This window comes from Penicillium maclennaniae (genome assembly GCF_028827695.1).
Source record: "Penicillium maclennaniae strain IBT 15551 chromosome Unknown utg000004l:1.0-3007600.0:1.0-3009580.0, whole genome shotgun sequence".
NCBI classification, from domain to species: domain Eukaryota; kingdom Fungi; phylum Ascomycota; class Eurotiomycetes; order Eurotiales; family Aspergillaceae; genus Penicillium; species Penicillium maclennaniae.
Window position 1 is genome coordinate 327,892 of NW_026623216.1, and position 15,333 is coordinate 343,224.

The window sequence follows — 15,333 nt, forward strand, 5'->3', positions numbered from 1 at the left end:
AGATACCTTGCAGCAAGCATAATACGCTCAAAAATGCCCCCGATGTCCCCGCCCATCAACGCCAGAGGCGGACATCGTACGCAACCCGGTCGAGATCGACCGGGATCCCCGCGTCAACCTTGTGGCGCCGGGCTAATAACAAGCCTTCTATTGCCGATAAAGCCACCAATCAGCAGTACCTCACTCCACAAGAGGAGCAAGCGCTGGTAGAATATGTATTGCGGCTAGCGAACAACGGCTATCCGCTCCCAGTCAAGTTTCTCCGATCGCTCGCTTTGATCATCGCGCGCCAACGATCCTCGATTTTCCAGATCATAGATCCAAGCCTCAAAATGCGACCTCCGGGGAAGAATTGGCCGCAGGGTTTTTACTTACGCCACCCGCAGTTGAAAGCGCGACGGCTACGAGCGATCGATCGGAAGCGAGATGATCGGCAGATCGAAGAGAAAGTCCGATTCTGGTTTGCCGTCATTGGCCGTGAACTAGCTGATTCAGCCATTCTCCCGGAAAATGTATATAACATGGACGAGACGGGAGTTCTTCTTAGCGTTCTCAACTCCCTTAAGGTGCTCGTCGGCAAAGATGATTTGAGAAAGCATCGAGGAACCACGGTGAAGCGGAAGCTAGTCACAGCGGTTGAATGCATTTCCGCCGATGGTCGCTCCCTTCATCCTCTCATTATCTGGCCGGCCGCCACCCATCGTGGTTCGTGGACCACTCATGCTACACCCGGATGGCATTTTGCCTGCTCCAAAACAGGCTATACGAATACAGAAATCAGTCTGTACTGGATCGAACATGTGTTCGATCCTCAGACTCGAGAGCGAGCCGGCGATCGCCCACGGCTCTTAATCTGCGATGGTTTCGGCACCCACGAGTCTCTGGAGGTTATGAAATTCTGCTTTGCCAACCGCATTATCTTGTGTCGTCTCCCTTCTCATACGTCTCATAAACTGCAGCCGTGTGATGTGGGTGTTTTTGGTCCCCTAAAAACAGCATACCGGGCACAAATTGAGCAGACCTGCCGCGCTGGAGTGGGTACCATTGGTAAGCCACACTTCACCTATCTTTATAATCGCGCCCGAAAGGAGGCACTTACACCCCGTAATATACGATCTGCCTGGTCGAAAAGCGGCCTCTTTCCATTCGATCCGTCTCGCGTCCTCCGAGAGTTTGAAGCATCCCAGTCCGAGAAACAGATCGTGGTCCCTGTGGACCATGCGACCGTGTCCTCTAATGTCCGTTGCACTCCAAACACTTCTGATCATTTCGCATTGCTAAGGAGAGAGGTCGAGCAAGATACCCAGAGTATAGATAGTGTGTCAAAACATCGTCTTCAGACACTGAGCTGCGCGGCCGAAAAGGTCTTTGCAGAACGCGCCTTGTTGCTTGAGGAGAACCGGATCCTATTTGAGCAGAACAATGAGAAGACCTGTCGACAATCCAGTGGCCTGACGGTTGTAGGACATGCAAAAGTGATGAGCTACGAGGATATCGTTGAGGCGCAGAAGAAACGCGATATGACGGAACAAGCCACGCGGGCAAAGAGGTCGAAAGCTGGGGGCAAGCTGCTTTCAAAATCGGAGGAGAAGCGCAAGGCGGAGCAGGAGATTCAAGCATGGAATGTGAGTGATTATTGCTTAGTTTTAGATTTGTAGACTCGTTCAGCACGTTAGAAGTTCCTGTGTTTCTATCAATTCATCGCCCAGGAGTTGCTTGACGTTTCAGCAGGCCAGCTGTTAGATATTATATATTTCCTCTATTCGCATATCATTATCAGCTATTGATACTTCAAATTGAAATTACGTCTGCTACATACACTTAGTTAAGTCACCACTAAAGGCAGATATTGTAAGTTTTCATCCAGAATTCTCGTTGGCTAGGCTGTTTGCGCATGTGCCTTGTAGGGTCTGGTTAGGCGGCAGTGTTGTGTTCCCGCGAGGCTGAGCTCCGCAGGCTCTCACAAGGTTGAACGTACAGTAAACCCCGCTTTTTAGCGACAAGTTTGTTAAGGGGAAACAATTTTCGTTATTGATTTCTCAGCATTCAGCATCATCTTAAGCTTTCGCGTATTCTAAATCTGGCACTTCAGAAAATGTCAACTCAAACAGAAACCTCTTCAGTGCCATGCCCCTTCCACAAAGACGATCAGCTCAATGATGATTTGGATACATCGCTTAATTACCTGCCAGGCCATCCCCGGATCAAGGTTGGGGATGAGACGGGGTTGTTTGATTTCATTCGCCGCGAAGTCTGGTCAGAGGACCTCGAGTCGATATCGGGCAGACTCTGGTGGATGTCGAAGCAGGATAGCAGCAATATCTCTCCGTTGCATCGACAGCGAGTGAAGGGCCGACAGATCATCGTGACTGAGGATGCTCGGCTGCATCTCGTCTGGATCGACGACCGAATCTACCTTAAACCCCTTCCGCAGTACATCATATCCTACGCATTCTGGGATATCTTCATGAGTGATCCGTCTAAACATAGCGCGGCGGTGAAGCTCAGAAAGGCCGCACTCGGGTATCTGCGGACATATTTCTACCTGATCCAGCATGAATCAGACCTACGAATCGCCCAAGATCCGGCTCTCTGCCTAATCCCTCAAGGGATAACCTGGTCTCGGTTCTGCCAGTTCACTTCCCGTTTCATCGACATCACGGATAACGAAGTTTCGGGCCGATATCATTACGGAGAGATCCGATTGACTCGGCTCAACTATTACGCGCCCATGCTCCTGGGCAAAAGCCATTACCAACGTGAGAATTATCAGTATCAAGCGTATTTTGCTCGAATCCAAGGTCCCTTGATATCTGCATTTGCCTTTTTCTCCATCGTCCTCAATTGTATGCAAGTCAGTCTTGCAGCCTCTTCTTCCGATGAGAGATATTCGAGTGCTTTGTTATTTGCGAGTTGCTACTGGCTCAGCACTTTGATCGGATCTGTGACAGGTCTCCTCATGCTGATGTTGGTAATACTTTTCCTTTCTAAAGTGATCGGGGAGTGGAGATTTGCGATAGCCCATCGGCGACGGTGGAAAAAGAATCCACACCCAAGACTAGAGGGCCGTGTGTAACGAGGAACTTGGACATATTTCAAGATATTTTTTGGCACTCGATACGAGGCACTTGATAAGCCTTATATGCTTATTTGGGACTCAATTAATCGTCGACGAACGACGCCTGAGTGATCCTCATATACTAATCCAGCATGCGAACAAGGTAGTTTACTGCATCTTGGTCGTTCGGCAAGCTTTGAATTTGCCAGACCAACCATGATATTTCCTCGGGGGCTGCAGAGCGGAGCTTGGCAGCCAGTCGACAAAGAGCGGCATGAGAATTCAACAACCCGGCAATATATGCTTTGCGTCGGCGATCACCGGTTTGATCGTATAGACACTGGCGGGTTTCGGTTGCATATCTTTCGCATGATGTCGTTCCAGAGCACTGCAACAGAGAGACGATATTAGCCCTGTCCTCCAACCGGGGAAGAGGCCGAAATTGACCTTGGTCCTCTTTTTTTGGCACTCTGTACAAGCAAGAGAAACGTTGCGCCGCATTTCTTTGGCTGGCTCTGCGATAAGGGGCTCTATCCCGTCTTCTCATTCGTTGGAAAGAGTGTACGAAACATCTTCTTCTTCGACATTGCAGATGGGTGAGTGGACCTAAATGCACACTTTGTTTGAAGACTTCGGCAAAACTGGGCTAGGGGGGTGAAAATGAATTTTGAGAGAATGAGTGAGGATCTCGGTCTCTCCATGCGCATTTCGGGCATTCACATCAATATCTTCCTTGGCCAGAAGTAGGTCGATCACGGACTCTGACCCGAATGCCGCGGCGACCAGAAGAGCAGTGCTTGATTTGAGCGTGGAGTTGATATTAACCCCGTATCCTAAAAGTGACTTTGCAGTGTCATGGTTATCGTACTTTACGGCGTAGTGTAGAGCCGTACAGTTCCTCTGTCGGGCACAAGATTGATAGACCAGGTCTTGCAGGATGCTGTAGGTTGTGCGCGTGATGCATGCAAACGAAAGGATATCTCGCGGGCCATCGCATTGTTCCGCGATGGCGAGCAAAATTTCGCAAGGTAAATTGAGAAGGCCCATTTGATCTACTGAGAAGTATGTAAAAGGAGACATCCATGATAGAGGATGGCCTTGGTTCGGTGCAGCAAAATGGGTTATTGTAGGAGGACAAACAACCTGATCTGGGTTGAGAAGCATTGAGTTTCGACTGAAACGCCGCTGAACTCCAACACTGGGAACCTTCGGTTCCTATTGGATGCTGGAGAGCCGCCTGTTCTGCTGAAGGGACAGTGTGCTCAGCGAGGCACCGAGTGAACCCCAAAGAGCGAAGACCAAGTCTGCCATCACACGTTTGCAGCTGCACGTTACTGAATCCACTGCATGTCTCGCGTTCTAGAGTTGACATAGATCCATATGCTATTTACAAGGTAGACCTGAGGGAGATCTATTGATTATCTGATATAATACTTAACTTTCCCACCCATGTCGGTACCGCAAGCAAAAGTGCGCACAAGCTACAAGAATAGGTCGATACGGCAAGCTCAGGAGAGATTGTTCTGGAACAGAATAAATTCCGAGAATTGCAATCCTATGACTCCCCATCCTGGAATCCTCTACCCTGGCGCACGTTCCTTGCCTGAAATTGACCATCCTAGGATGAATTCAATCAGGATTGACTATCCTGGGATTCGTCTGCTCCCGGAATCGATACTCCCAGGATACGGTCGACGTGGGACCCGTTAGATCCTATGCGGCAAGCCATACGACCCTTAGCGACTGAAGCCCGCTCTGGAGATATACACGGGGGTTTAGGTCCCTGGCGGGCCTAGGCATGTGGTCTGAACACCTACGTGGGTGAGACATGCTTTCAGGCGAGGCAATCCTCGGCATTGTAGGATTATAGTATATTTTCCGAAAGGCTGACCGGAAAACGCTGACCTAGAGCTTTTATTTTGGGCGGTCGAAAGCAACTTTGATGTTGATGCTGTTCAGATCAGAGCTCTCTTTCATGGCTCACACTAGGGATGACCGGGTTGACAATTGCAAACAATTGAGTCCTCAGCAGGACATCAACGACAGCAGTAAAGAAATCATCTCGGTGTTCAGAGCCAAATGGCGAAATACAAGAAACCACAAGTCCACGCGGACAACTTTACGGCCTGTGGAACTACATTGTTTCGTAACCGTACACATACTTGACAGAGAGTTAGGTCGTAGGTAGTACTTGAATATCCATATCCATGGATATTGAGATCATATAGCTCGAAGGTTCCACGTTGATATCAAGATCAAACCTGGAGGATTATGACTTCTATATTCCCCCCCCCCCAAATATTTCTCAAAACATCCCATCAACCCTATCCCCAGTCTCCAAAAGACCCCTCAAGGCTTCTCCTCCCCAATCATCGCAAACCACCTAGCCACATAATCAATCCCGGGTTTCCGATCCCTCGGATTCCGCGGCTCCGGTTCAAGGAAACCGCCATCCGGAAGAGGGATTTTTTTCTTTCGAGCGATATTACTCAATCCAATAGAATACATACGCCACCCATCCCAGATAACCCAACCGAGTCGTCGCCACGGTTTCATGTTCGTCAGCGAGTAGCATGCAGGCACGGCCCGCGTGAGATTTATACCACTGAGATAGAGGTGTGCGAAGTGCCAGTGATGCGAGGCACGGTGTCTCGGCGCGAGCATCCAGGCGGATGTTAACTCTGTGTCCTCGGGAGGATCTGGCGTAGCCCAGAGGCTGCTATCTTGTGACTGTGTGGGTGGCAGGTCAAATGATGGGAAGAAAGGTATTGATGTTTCTTCCGGAGCGGGCCAGATGGTTTGGGCGGGTTCTTCTGCTTCTGGGTCATTAGGCAGCCAGTTCAGGGTCAGACCCAGATCTGAGAGGACGGCGGATACTGTCCAGAGTCTTTCGGCTGTGCGATAGTCGATTTCGCTCCAGGTGTTGTATGCGTCTAGTTCCCGGATTGAGGATTCGTTCCAGTTCCATCGCTGGGTTGCTGCTTTGCGCAGGTGGGAGTAGTGATGCAGATGCCAGAGAGCCCAGTATGTGCGATACTCTTCTGTCCAGGTGAAGGGTTGGCTGGCATTTTGGATTTGGAGTGGAGGTCCACTTATTGAATCCGCGGGGATATTATCAAGATTTTTGATGAGACCTTCTCGCATAATAGAGAGACATTTGCACGCAAGCCGCTGGATCTGCGCGCCTATCTTAAGTATATGCCGTGATTCTGTGTACCCTAAAGTTGGCGGATCCTCGCATGTCTGGTGATAGTGCTCAAGATCCGGGCATTGCAGTGAAGAGATACTGAGGTGCCCGATGTTATAGCATAACTTTTGTATTTCTGGCATACAAGTAATCGGATTTAAGAGGATCAGCTCTTGTATGATGCGGGTAGGCTGGGCCTGGAAGACGGCATTGAGTCGTCGAGATGCCAACAGGCTGTTTTCAATGCCTGCAAAATCACCGATATTGGCGAGAATCTGTTGAATGACTTCAGGGGGCAGTTTCTCGAAAGAATCCATGTTATAACTAAAGAAACTTTGGGCTGGGAAAGGTAGATGAGAAGATGGGAGCTTGGAGATATTTAAGGGTTGATCTTTAGCGTAATACCCGAGTGGCGTAGGTGCCGCACCCACTTCGAATGTCCACAGTTTTAGTAATTATAGGTGTCCAAACGAGTATCGTCGCAAAAGGGAGTTATAACTAAAAAAGAGCTAAGAAGAAGATTGAAGATTCCTAAGGCCATCTTAAATGTGTTCGTGTCGTAGTGATTTCAAGGACAAATTCGTTTGGTTTGGATTAACCGGCCCCTACATTTTACCAAAATTACGGACCCTCGCTAACGAGGGTCCTCCACCCATTTGTCACATAACTCGCTTCCACTAATACCTCAACTCACCCAGCGCTTGGAGGGTTTGGATCCATTCAATGGGCTAGGTGTACTACAGTGCCGACCGCTATTGCATTCCATATGGGGAAACATAGAGATACTCTTTCAAATCCTAATCACATGATATGTTTACCCAAAATGGATTTCAGGTAAATTACCAATTTTGTATATACATCGTAATAATATCCGATATTGTACAGTGGCGTTTCATTAGTATTTGCACCCTAGTACATTCGACTCTGACCGCTCTTGATACACCGCCTACCTATTATATCCATCTACAACTCGCGTATTTACGTGTTTACCCCTATCATGGTCTTCCTACAATCCTCTTCATATAATCCTCTTTCTATTATGCCTCGCGGTCCTGAGCTTGAACCATATATACGCGAGCGCCTAATAATGAAGCTACTTGGGCAGAGCTAGTAGATATAGCGTAGGCTGCTTGGGAACAGCTTACGATCAGGCACTTTATCAATCTAGCTGAGACTATGCCTCATCCTGTAGAGGAAGTTATTCAATATGAAGGATGGTAACGTAACTCACACCAAACCCGCCACCACAGCAAACCCGCCACCTCAGAACTCCACAGTAATTGCGATAAATTATACCTCCATATCTCAACAACGATTGATTATTGAAACTTAAATCATTGTCTATAGCTATATTTCCATATTTTAAGTAAGATTTACTAGCCTCATAGAAAGTTACTGAATATTAAACCACTTTACCAAAAATTACAGGAATTCTATAGCATCGTGTCTATAACTAGTATCTGCGATAATATAATTAATCTAAGAGCCTAGATTATTATATAGTTTACCCAGTAGAGTATAAGATTGAACAAAGGCTTCTGAATAAAGTGTTATTTGTGCGATATGAAGTTGTTAATTTATCACAATTCCTATGGTGTTTTGGGGTGGCGGGTTTGCTGTGGTGGCGGGTTTGCTGTGAGTTACGTTATCTAGTTATTAGAAATAGAAGTTCTACCGGCAGAAAGTATGTGGGTCTGGCCTACCGAAGTACCAGTGTGATAACAGGGCCTTCTTGTTGTCGGGAAACGGTCACGTTACCCAACTTTTTCTGCCGTACGGACCCGCATTGGTCCGCACGGCTACCATATATCTACTCCTCCGTACACTTACTGAATGGAACACACTTTCCCACCTCCAGAATCTCACTACTAAGTAGGAGATTGTTCGTATAACTATCCCCGACTATAGTATATGACTCAGTTACGATATTACCGATATTAATTAGTAAATTCTTAATATAAGCACTAACTGCGAACTTACCGCTATTAATAGAAATAAGCTTTAGCCTCGGCTTTAGCCGTATCTGCGCCTATATAGATTAGGCGATATCTCTGCAAATAATATTAACTAATAATCTAGTATCGATATACGCCTTAACTACTTATCCGCTAACAGAAACTATTATAAATAAGAGGTATTGGAATATAGACCAATGCTACATAGAAAGATCTATCCTTATATTCAACATATAAGATCAGATATTGAACACGTAACCAGATTTTTCTTCTATCAAAATGATATTTTGACCACTTCTGATTCTGGTCCGCGGCCCTCCCCCCGAACGATAGGCGGGACTCTTTTCCTTCAGGCATGAATGGTCCGTTCCTTCGGGGGTGCCTTCGGGCATATCTTGCCTGCGGACTTCGACCATGGTCTTCGGACCTCGGTGAACAGACTTCGACCCTCGGTCCCCTCAAGGATAGGCGGACCACTTTCCCTTAAGGATAAAATGGTCCACCTTTGGGTATGCATAACCTGATACTGCGGGGAAGCTTTCGGGGTGGCTGAAACCATCGATCCTTGACATCATTCTTTTGGCTTTTCTTCGGTTCCCTTCTTTGCCACCTTTATTATTATGGGAGATCCAGTGGGAGATCCAATAAGAGATCAAGTCTTTTATCCTTCGATGAATAAAAGAATATTTCCTTAATAGGAAACCTTAGGGTATGATATGATGATTGAAGAAGAATTATATTTTTCTTGTAGAGAATTGCGGACATATTTATATCCAATCAACAATATTCTAGGCCTATATTAGACTTGCATTGTTTTAAGTCTAGGCCTGTCTTGCTTTGAAATCAATCATAGTCTAGGCATCATTTTTAGTTGTCAAGGCATCATTAATAGTCTAGACCTATTGTCAAGGCATCATTAATAGTCTAGACCTATGTCAAGGTATCATCAATAGTCTAGACCTATATCAAGGCATCATTAATAGTCTATCCATAGAACACCTTTTAATAGACCTATTATAATTATGTGGCTTTTCGTATTTACCTGACCAATTATAAAGATCATAGTCTTCTTGGATGACTAAAGGTAATGCTGACAGTCCTTGATAATGCTGACAAAGATAATGCTGACAGTCCTTAAATATGCTGACACTCCCCCTTAATCTATATATAGATATAAATATATAGATTATGTCTGCATATATATAGGTTCTTATAGCATATAGACCCTCTTTATATAGATTTCTTCTATATATATTTAGGGTTTTGGCTTATAAATAGTGCCTAAATTTGCTAGCTGTATTAAAGAATTGTGTATAGTTTTATTCACATTCTTTGTTAAGAAATCAGCTAGGTTATATTTAGATGGCACTTTAATAAGAGATATCTTTTTCTCCAGTATAGCCTGCCTAGTAAAATGATAGGTTATACCTATATGCTTTGATTTTTTGTGAAATTCAGGATTTTCAGCAAGCTTTATAGCTGATGCACTATCCACTAGGATTTTTGGTATGCTTCTTATATATCCTAGTTGCATATGCATATTTATATATTGAAAGGAATTAGATAGATATATTCCTTCTTTTGTGGCATCCCTTAAAGCCATATATTCAGCTTCACAGCTACTTAATGCGGTGGTTTTTTGTAGTTGGGATATCCAACTTATAGGATTATTAAATCCTAGCTCTGATGATAGGCTATATATATAGGCTGAGGTTGATCGATTATTATCTAGATCATTTCCCCAATCAGAGTCACAATAGCCCTTTAGCATAAGATTATAGCCTGAGCATTCATATATAAGGCCTATACTAGGATAGGCTAGTAAATATTGCCATATATGTTTTAATGCCTTAAAATGGTCATTATTTGGTTTGCTCATAAACCTAGCACAATTTATTACTGCATAAGTAATATCAGGCCTTGTTTTTAAGGCTAAATATAGTAAAGATCCTATTTCTTTTTGATATTGTCTTATATCTTTAGGATCTATATCTATAGTGCTTTTCCTTAGCTTAATACTAGGATCACTAGGTATAGACGTGGGCTTAAGCTTATATATATCAAATTTATTTAAAAGCTTTAATGTATAAGCTTCTTGATTTATATAAAGTCTTTTCATAGGATAATCAATAATTATATTGTTTCCTAGAAAGGTAGAGATTTGTCCCATATCTTCTAGCTTTATAGAGCCTTTTAGGCTATTTATAAGCCTTTTTATATAGTCTATATCCTTTGATAGAACTATAAGATCATCCACGTGACATATAATAATACATTTTGTAGTATCATTCATATATATGCCTTCATCATAGGGGAATATATAAAAGCCTTCCCCTTTTAATATAGATGATAGGTATTGATACCATAGTCTAGGAGACTGTTTAAGGCCATATAGTGCCTTATTTAAATGGCAACATTTATCTTTATATTTTATAGGGTTATATATCCCTATAGGCAATATAGTATATATATCAGTATCTATATCGGCATGAACGAATGCATTTTTCACATCGTATTGTCTTATATGCCAACCCTTATTTAGTGCTATAATAAGCAATATATGCCATATTTCAGTGCGGCATGTAGTGGAAAACGTTTCTAGGAAGTCTATTCCTAGACGTTGATTAAAGCCTTGTATAACCCATCTCGCTTTATAGCGGATGGTTTTATTTATATCAGTTATATAGGTATTACTATTATTTATAGTATCCTTATTTATAGGCTTTATTTTAAATACCCACCGACCATTTATAGGCTTTATATTAGGGGGGTATATCCACTATTTCATAGGTATTCTGGCTTTCTAGCTCTTGTACCTCATTTATGCATGCCTTATACCATTCGTCCGAATTAGGACTTTGTATAGCTTCCCTATAGTTTTTAGGCTCATTTGCTATATTTGCAGTAAGTATAAAATTAGGGTAATCAGCCCTATTATCAGAAGGATGATTAGTCCTTTCAATAGCACTTATAGTGTCTGCAATAGTGGTATCTTTTATGGTATATATATAAGCGGGTATTTGTACTTCCACTTTGTGATCTGGCTTTGAAGCTATATATTTATTATAGCCCCTTGTAAGAGGTTTAGGAAGAGGTTTAGGCTTATTATCCTTGTTTTCCTCTATATTTGATTCAATTTGGTCTAAATCCATTTGGATTTGATCCGAATTCATACTAGCTTGGTTTTTAGGGGTCTTAGGCTTATCAGCCCAATATTCGCCCTCTAATATAGTCACATCTCGTGACCAAAAAGCCCTATTCAATTTAGGGTTATAAAGCTTATAGTGATTATAATCACTATAGCCTACTAGTATAGCCTCTTGCTTTCGAGGTGATAGCTTATTACTTATCATATTATCATGATAATAAGCTAGTGAGCCCCATATCTTCAACAGAGATAAATTTGGTTTTATATTAAAGTATATATCATATGGTGCCTTATAATCTAGGCTTGTATGCGGTGTGCGGTTATATATATATACCGCGGCTAATATAGCCTCACCCCATAGGTATTTTGATGCTTTTGATTGGATTATCATTGCTCTTACCTTATTCATTAGGGACAGATTAATCCTTTCAATTAAACCATTTGGTTCTTTTGTATAAGCGGGCGTAGTACAGTGTATAATACCGTATTTAGATAAGGCTTTATCATAGTCCTTATTTATATATTCAGTGCCATTATCAGTAAAAAGTTCTTTTATAGATCTTTTTGTCTGATTTTCGCTTATAGCCTTGAAGCTTTCAAAAGCTTTAAATGCATCATTTTTCTGCTTAAGCAGTGTTATCCATAGATATCTAGACTTTTTGTCTAGAAATGTAATATAATAACGATAGCCATTGTAGGTTTTTGGGCTTAATGGCCCTCCTATATCACTATGTATCCTTTCTAGGATATCATATTTTTGAGGGTTTATAGATATCTTATTTATATGCCTATTATCTTTTGATTCTAGGCATACTTTGCATTTTTTGGTAGCTTGTGTTTTAATGGATTTATCTGGTAAACTACCTCTTTTAATCATTTTATTTAGGGATAGGGCACCTATATGCCCTAGTCTCTTATGCCACTTGTTATAAGTGAGTTTTTGATTATCTTTTGTCTTATATATATCTGAAGTATATATAGATTGATCATTATTCCATATAGGATATAATATAGTAGTTTTAACACAGTATAAACCATTAGGACTTCGGTTAGCTACAGCTATAGCCCTTTTATTTGAATATAATAAAGCTTTATTTTGGGTAAATAAAGTCTCTATATTTTGCATAGAACCTATGCTCAATAAGTTTATACCTAAATCAGGTATATAATAGACATTTTTTAGTCTATATATAAAGCCCGATATAAATTTTAATATTATATCGCCTTTATATTTTGCCTTTAGGCTTTTAGCTTTACCCCATCGTACAATAGTGTTTGTATCGTGGTATGTTTCATAAAGCTTTAAATTGCATATAGTATTAATGCTTGCAGCGCTATCAATGATAAAATCCACTTTTTGACTATATAAGCCTTTTAAATCATCTATATACGATTTGTTCGTATTAGAGTTTTGCTTATATGAGAAGAGGGAAGCGTACCTCATCTTCTGCAATATCAAACAGCTCTATATCTTCCTTATTATTAGGCGACATATAAGGAGAATTCATAGGGCTATGATTGCTTTTTGCATTATATAAAGGCGTGGGGGAACGCGTAGTCGTTATATATGCATTTTGAGTCTCATAGTGGTCATTGTGCGTGATCCTATTATTTATAGGATTTTTTGCCCTATTAACCCTAGTATTAGGGTTTAAATCATAAGGCTTAGGGCTTATAGTCCTGTTTTTACCCCAATTAGGTGGTGCCTGATTAGGAAATAGTATCCAACATTGTTCGGTGTTATGACTATTTCTTTTGCAGTTCGTGCACCATCTACCAGAGTAGGGTAGCTTTTTATAAGCTTTTCCTTGGTATTTAGGCTTATAAGGTTTATTTGCCTTATAATGACCCTTTTGACCTTTTTGGTCAGACCTAGGATAGCGTTTGGCCCTATTTGGGCGTATTATGTTACTGGGCTTGTTTTGACGTATATCGTGCCCAGTAATAGTCATAATAGGCTTAGAAAGGTCCTCAATACCCCTAGCCTCATCAATTAGGCTAGTAAATAGGGTATCGATAGTATAGGCATCAGGATCCTTCCTTAAAGCTTGTGTTATATTGGACACAAAGCCAATATAATCACTAGAAAGTGAGGTAAGAACCCAGGCGAATATAACTTGCTTAGGTAATATAATATTCCTCATTTTTAGTTCATCTGATAGGCGTTTCACATTATTTAGATATTCTTCCATCCTATCATAGTCAGTTAATGATAGATTAAAGAATTCTTTTAATGTCAAATATTCAGATATAAATCCCTTAGGATTATAGAGATTTTTGAGCTTTTGCCATGCATCATAGGCGGTATCCATATTTTTGATATATAGAAGTGGGCTATCAAGGCAAAGAAGCTTGATAATACCGCATGCCTTCGTATTTTTTAATTGGATAGCCTTAGTATCAGATGATAGGGTTTTTGTTGTGATTGGGCCTTCAATTTCGTCTTTGCATAATAAGGCTTCTATCCTAGTAGACCAAGTGGCATAGTTTTCGGAGCCTTTAAGCTTTTCTATGCCAAATTTATCGAAATTGGTCATAATATAGGATAATAAAAGCCTAGGGGTAGGCTTGATACCTAGGGTGGATATAGGTATATAGCTTATTATATTATATATATATATATATATAATAAGGATAAGCTGAATCAATATCAAACTTCAAGTTTTTCGATTTTGAGTTTGAAATAAGGTTTGAAATAAAGTTCGAATTAGGGTTTGAATTAGGGGTTTGAAACCCTAAATAATTGTAGAGGTACTTATATATACCTTGATGTAGGTATATATTAGGTGAGGAGGTAAGTACCGATCGGTAGACGTACTTCGGATAGATCCTTTTATATAGTACCTAGTATATAAATATCTTATATATATATAGAATATATATAGATATATATAGATAGATATATATATATATAAACCTTTTTAAGTTTAAGGTTTAGATAACCTTAATCTTAAATAGGGTTTGGACCTATAATAAAATTCCTATAACAGGATACCTATATAGGTATAGGTACTTATATATACCGAAAGGTATATATAAAATAGGTGAAGTAATTAGTATAGATAGGTATACTGACCTTAAAGGGCCGGGCTCATAACCTATGGGAGATCCAGTGGGAGATCCAATAAGAGATCAAGTCTTTTATCCTTCGATGAATAAAAGAATATTTCCTTAATAGGAAACCTTAGGGTATGATATGATGATTGAAGAAGAATTATATTTTTCTTGTAGAGAATTGCGGACATATTTATATCCAATCAACAATATTCTAGGCCTATATTAGACTTGCATTGTTTTAAGTCTAGGCCTGTCTTGCTTTGAAATCAATCATAGTCTAGGCATCATTTTTAGTTGTCAAGGCATCATTAATAGTCTAGACCTATTGTCAAGGCATCATTAATAGTCTAGACCTATGTCAAGGTATCATCAATAGTCTAGACCTATATCAAGGCATCATTAATAGTCTATCCATAGAACACCTTTTAATAGACCTATTATAATTAGGTGGCTTTTCGTATTTACCTGACCAATTATAAAGATCATAGTCTTCTTGGATGACTAAAGGTAATGCTGACAGTCCTTGATAATGCTGACAAAGATAATGCTGACAGTCCTTAAATATGCTGACAATTATGTTGCTGCCTAGTATTTGTATGACATTCTAGACATCATTTCTAGGCTATTCTAGCCTATAAATATGTCCTTCTTTTCTAGCAGAAAGAATCAAGTCAGTTCTACTTTCCAAAAAGTCATCTCTACATTCTTTCTTTGATCCTTAGGACTGTGGTTCTGCCTTCGTTTAGGCTATATCTGCTTATGGTCTATCCTACGACCTTTGACCTTCTTCCTTTGTCTGGCACCGACTGACCCAGCCGGATTAAGGTTGATCTCACGGACTTAAGGGGCCACGATCTGCTTCGTGGTAGCTTTCCTCTTATCTCCCAACAAGAGGTCTTTAGAGTATTTATAGGGAGAAGATATAGGC

At 41.3% G+C, this 15,333-nt stretch overlaps 5 protein-coding genes across 5 annotated transcripts; 2 read left to right on the forward strand and 3 right to left on the reverse strand.

Moving 5' to 3' along the window:
* Positions 1 to 332: 332 nt before the first annotated feature.
* On the forward strand, positions 333 to 1,658 carry N7477_004300 (uncharacterized protein; the record flags this gene model as incomplete). Its single annotated transcript, XM_056965963.1, has 1 exon — positions 333 to 1,658. One exon carries the CDS (start codon positions 333 to 335, stop codon positions 1,656 to 1,658), a length of 1,326 nt encoding a protein of 441 aa, XP_056822744.1.
* A 437-nt stretch (positions 1,659 to 2,095) lies between these two features.
* On the forward strand, positions 2,096 to 3,076 carry N7477_004301 (uncharacterized protein; the record flags this gene model as incomplete). Its single annotated transcript, XM_056965964.1, has 1 exon — positions 2,096 to 3,076. One exon carries the CDS (start codon positions 2,096 to 2,098, stop codon positions 3,074 to 3,076), a length of 981 nt encoding a protein of 326 aa, XP_056822745.1.
* Positions 3,077 to 3,200: 124 nt separating this feature from the next.
* Positions 3,201 to 3,559, reverse strand: N7477_004302 (uncharacterized protein; the record flags this gene model as incomplete). Its single annotated transcript, XM_056965965.1, has 2 exons — positions 3,201 to 3,446; positions 3,506 to 3,559. The coding sequence occupies 2 exons, from the start codon at positions 3,557 to 3,559 to the stop codon at positions 3,201 to 3,203; spliced, it is 300 nt and encodes a 99-aa protein (XP_056822746.1).
* Positions 3,560 to 3,664: 105 nt separating this feature from the next.
* On the reverse strand, positions 3,665 to 4,105 carry N7477_004303 (uncharacterized protein; the record flags this gene model as incomplete). The annotated part of the gene is made up of 1 exon (XM_056965966.1): positions 3,665 to 4,105. One exon carries the CDS (start codon positions 4,103 to 4,105, stop codon positions 3,665 to 3,667), a length of 441 nt encoding a protein of 146 aa, XP_056822747.1.
* A 1,302-nt stretch (positions 4,106 to 5,407) lies between these two features.
* On the reverse strand, positions 5,408 to 6,562 carry N7477_004304 (uncharacterized protein; the record flags this gene model as incomplete). The annotated part of the gene is made up of 1 exon (XM_056965967.1): positions 5,408 to 6,562. One exon carries the CDS (start codon positions 6,560 to 6,562, stop codon positions 5,408 to 5,410), a length of 1,155 nt encoding a protein of 384 aa, XP_056822748.1.
* Between the last annotated feature and the right edge of the window lie 8,771 nt (positions 6,563 to 15,333).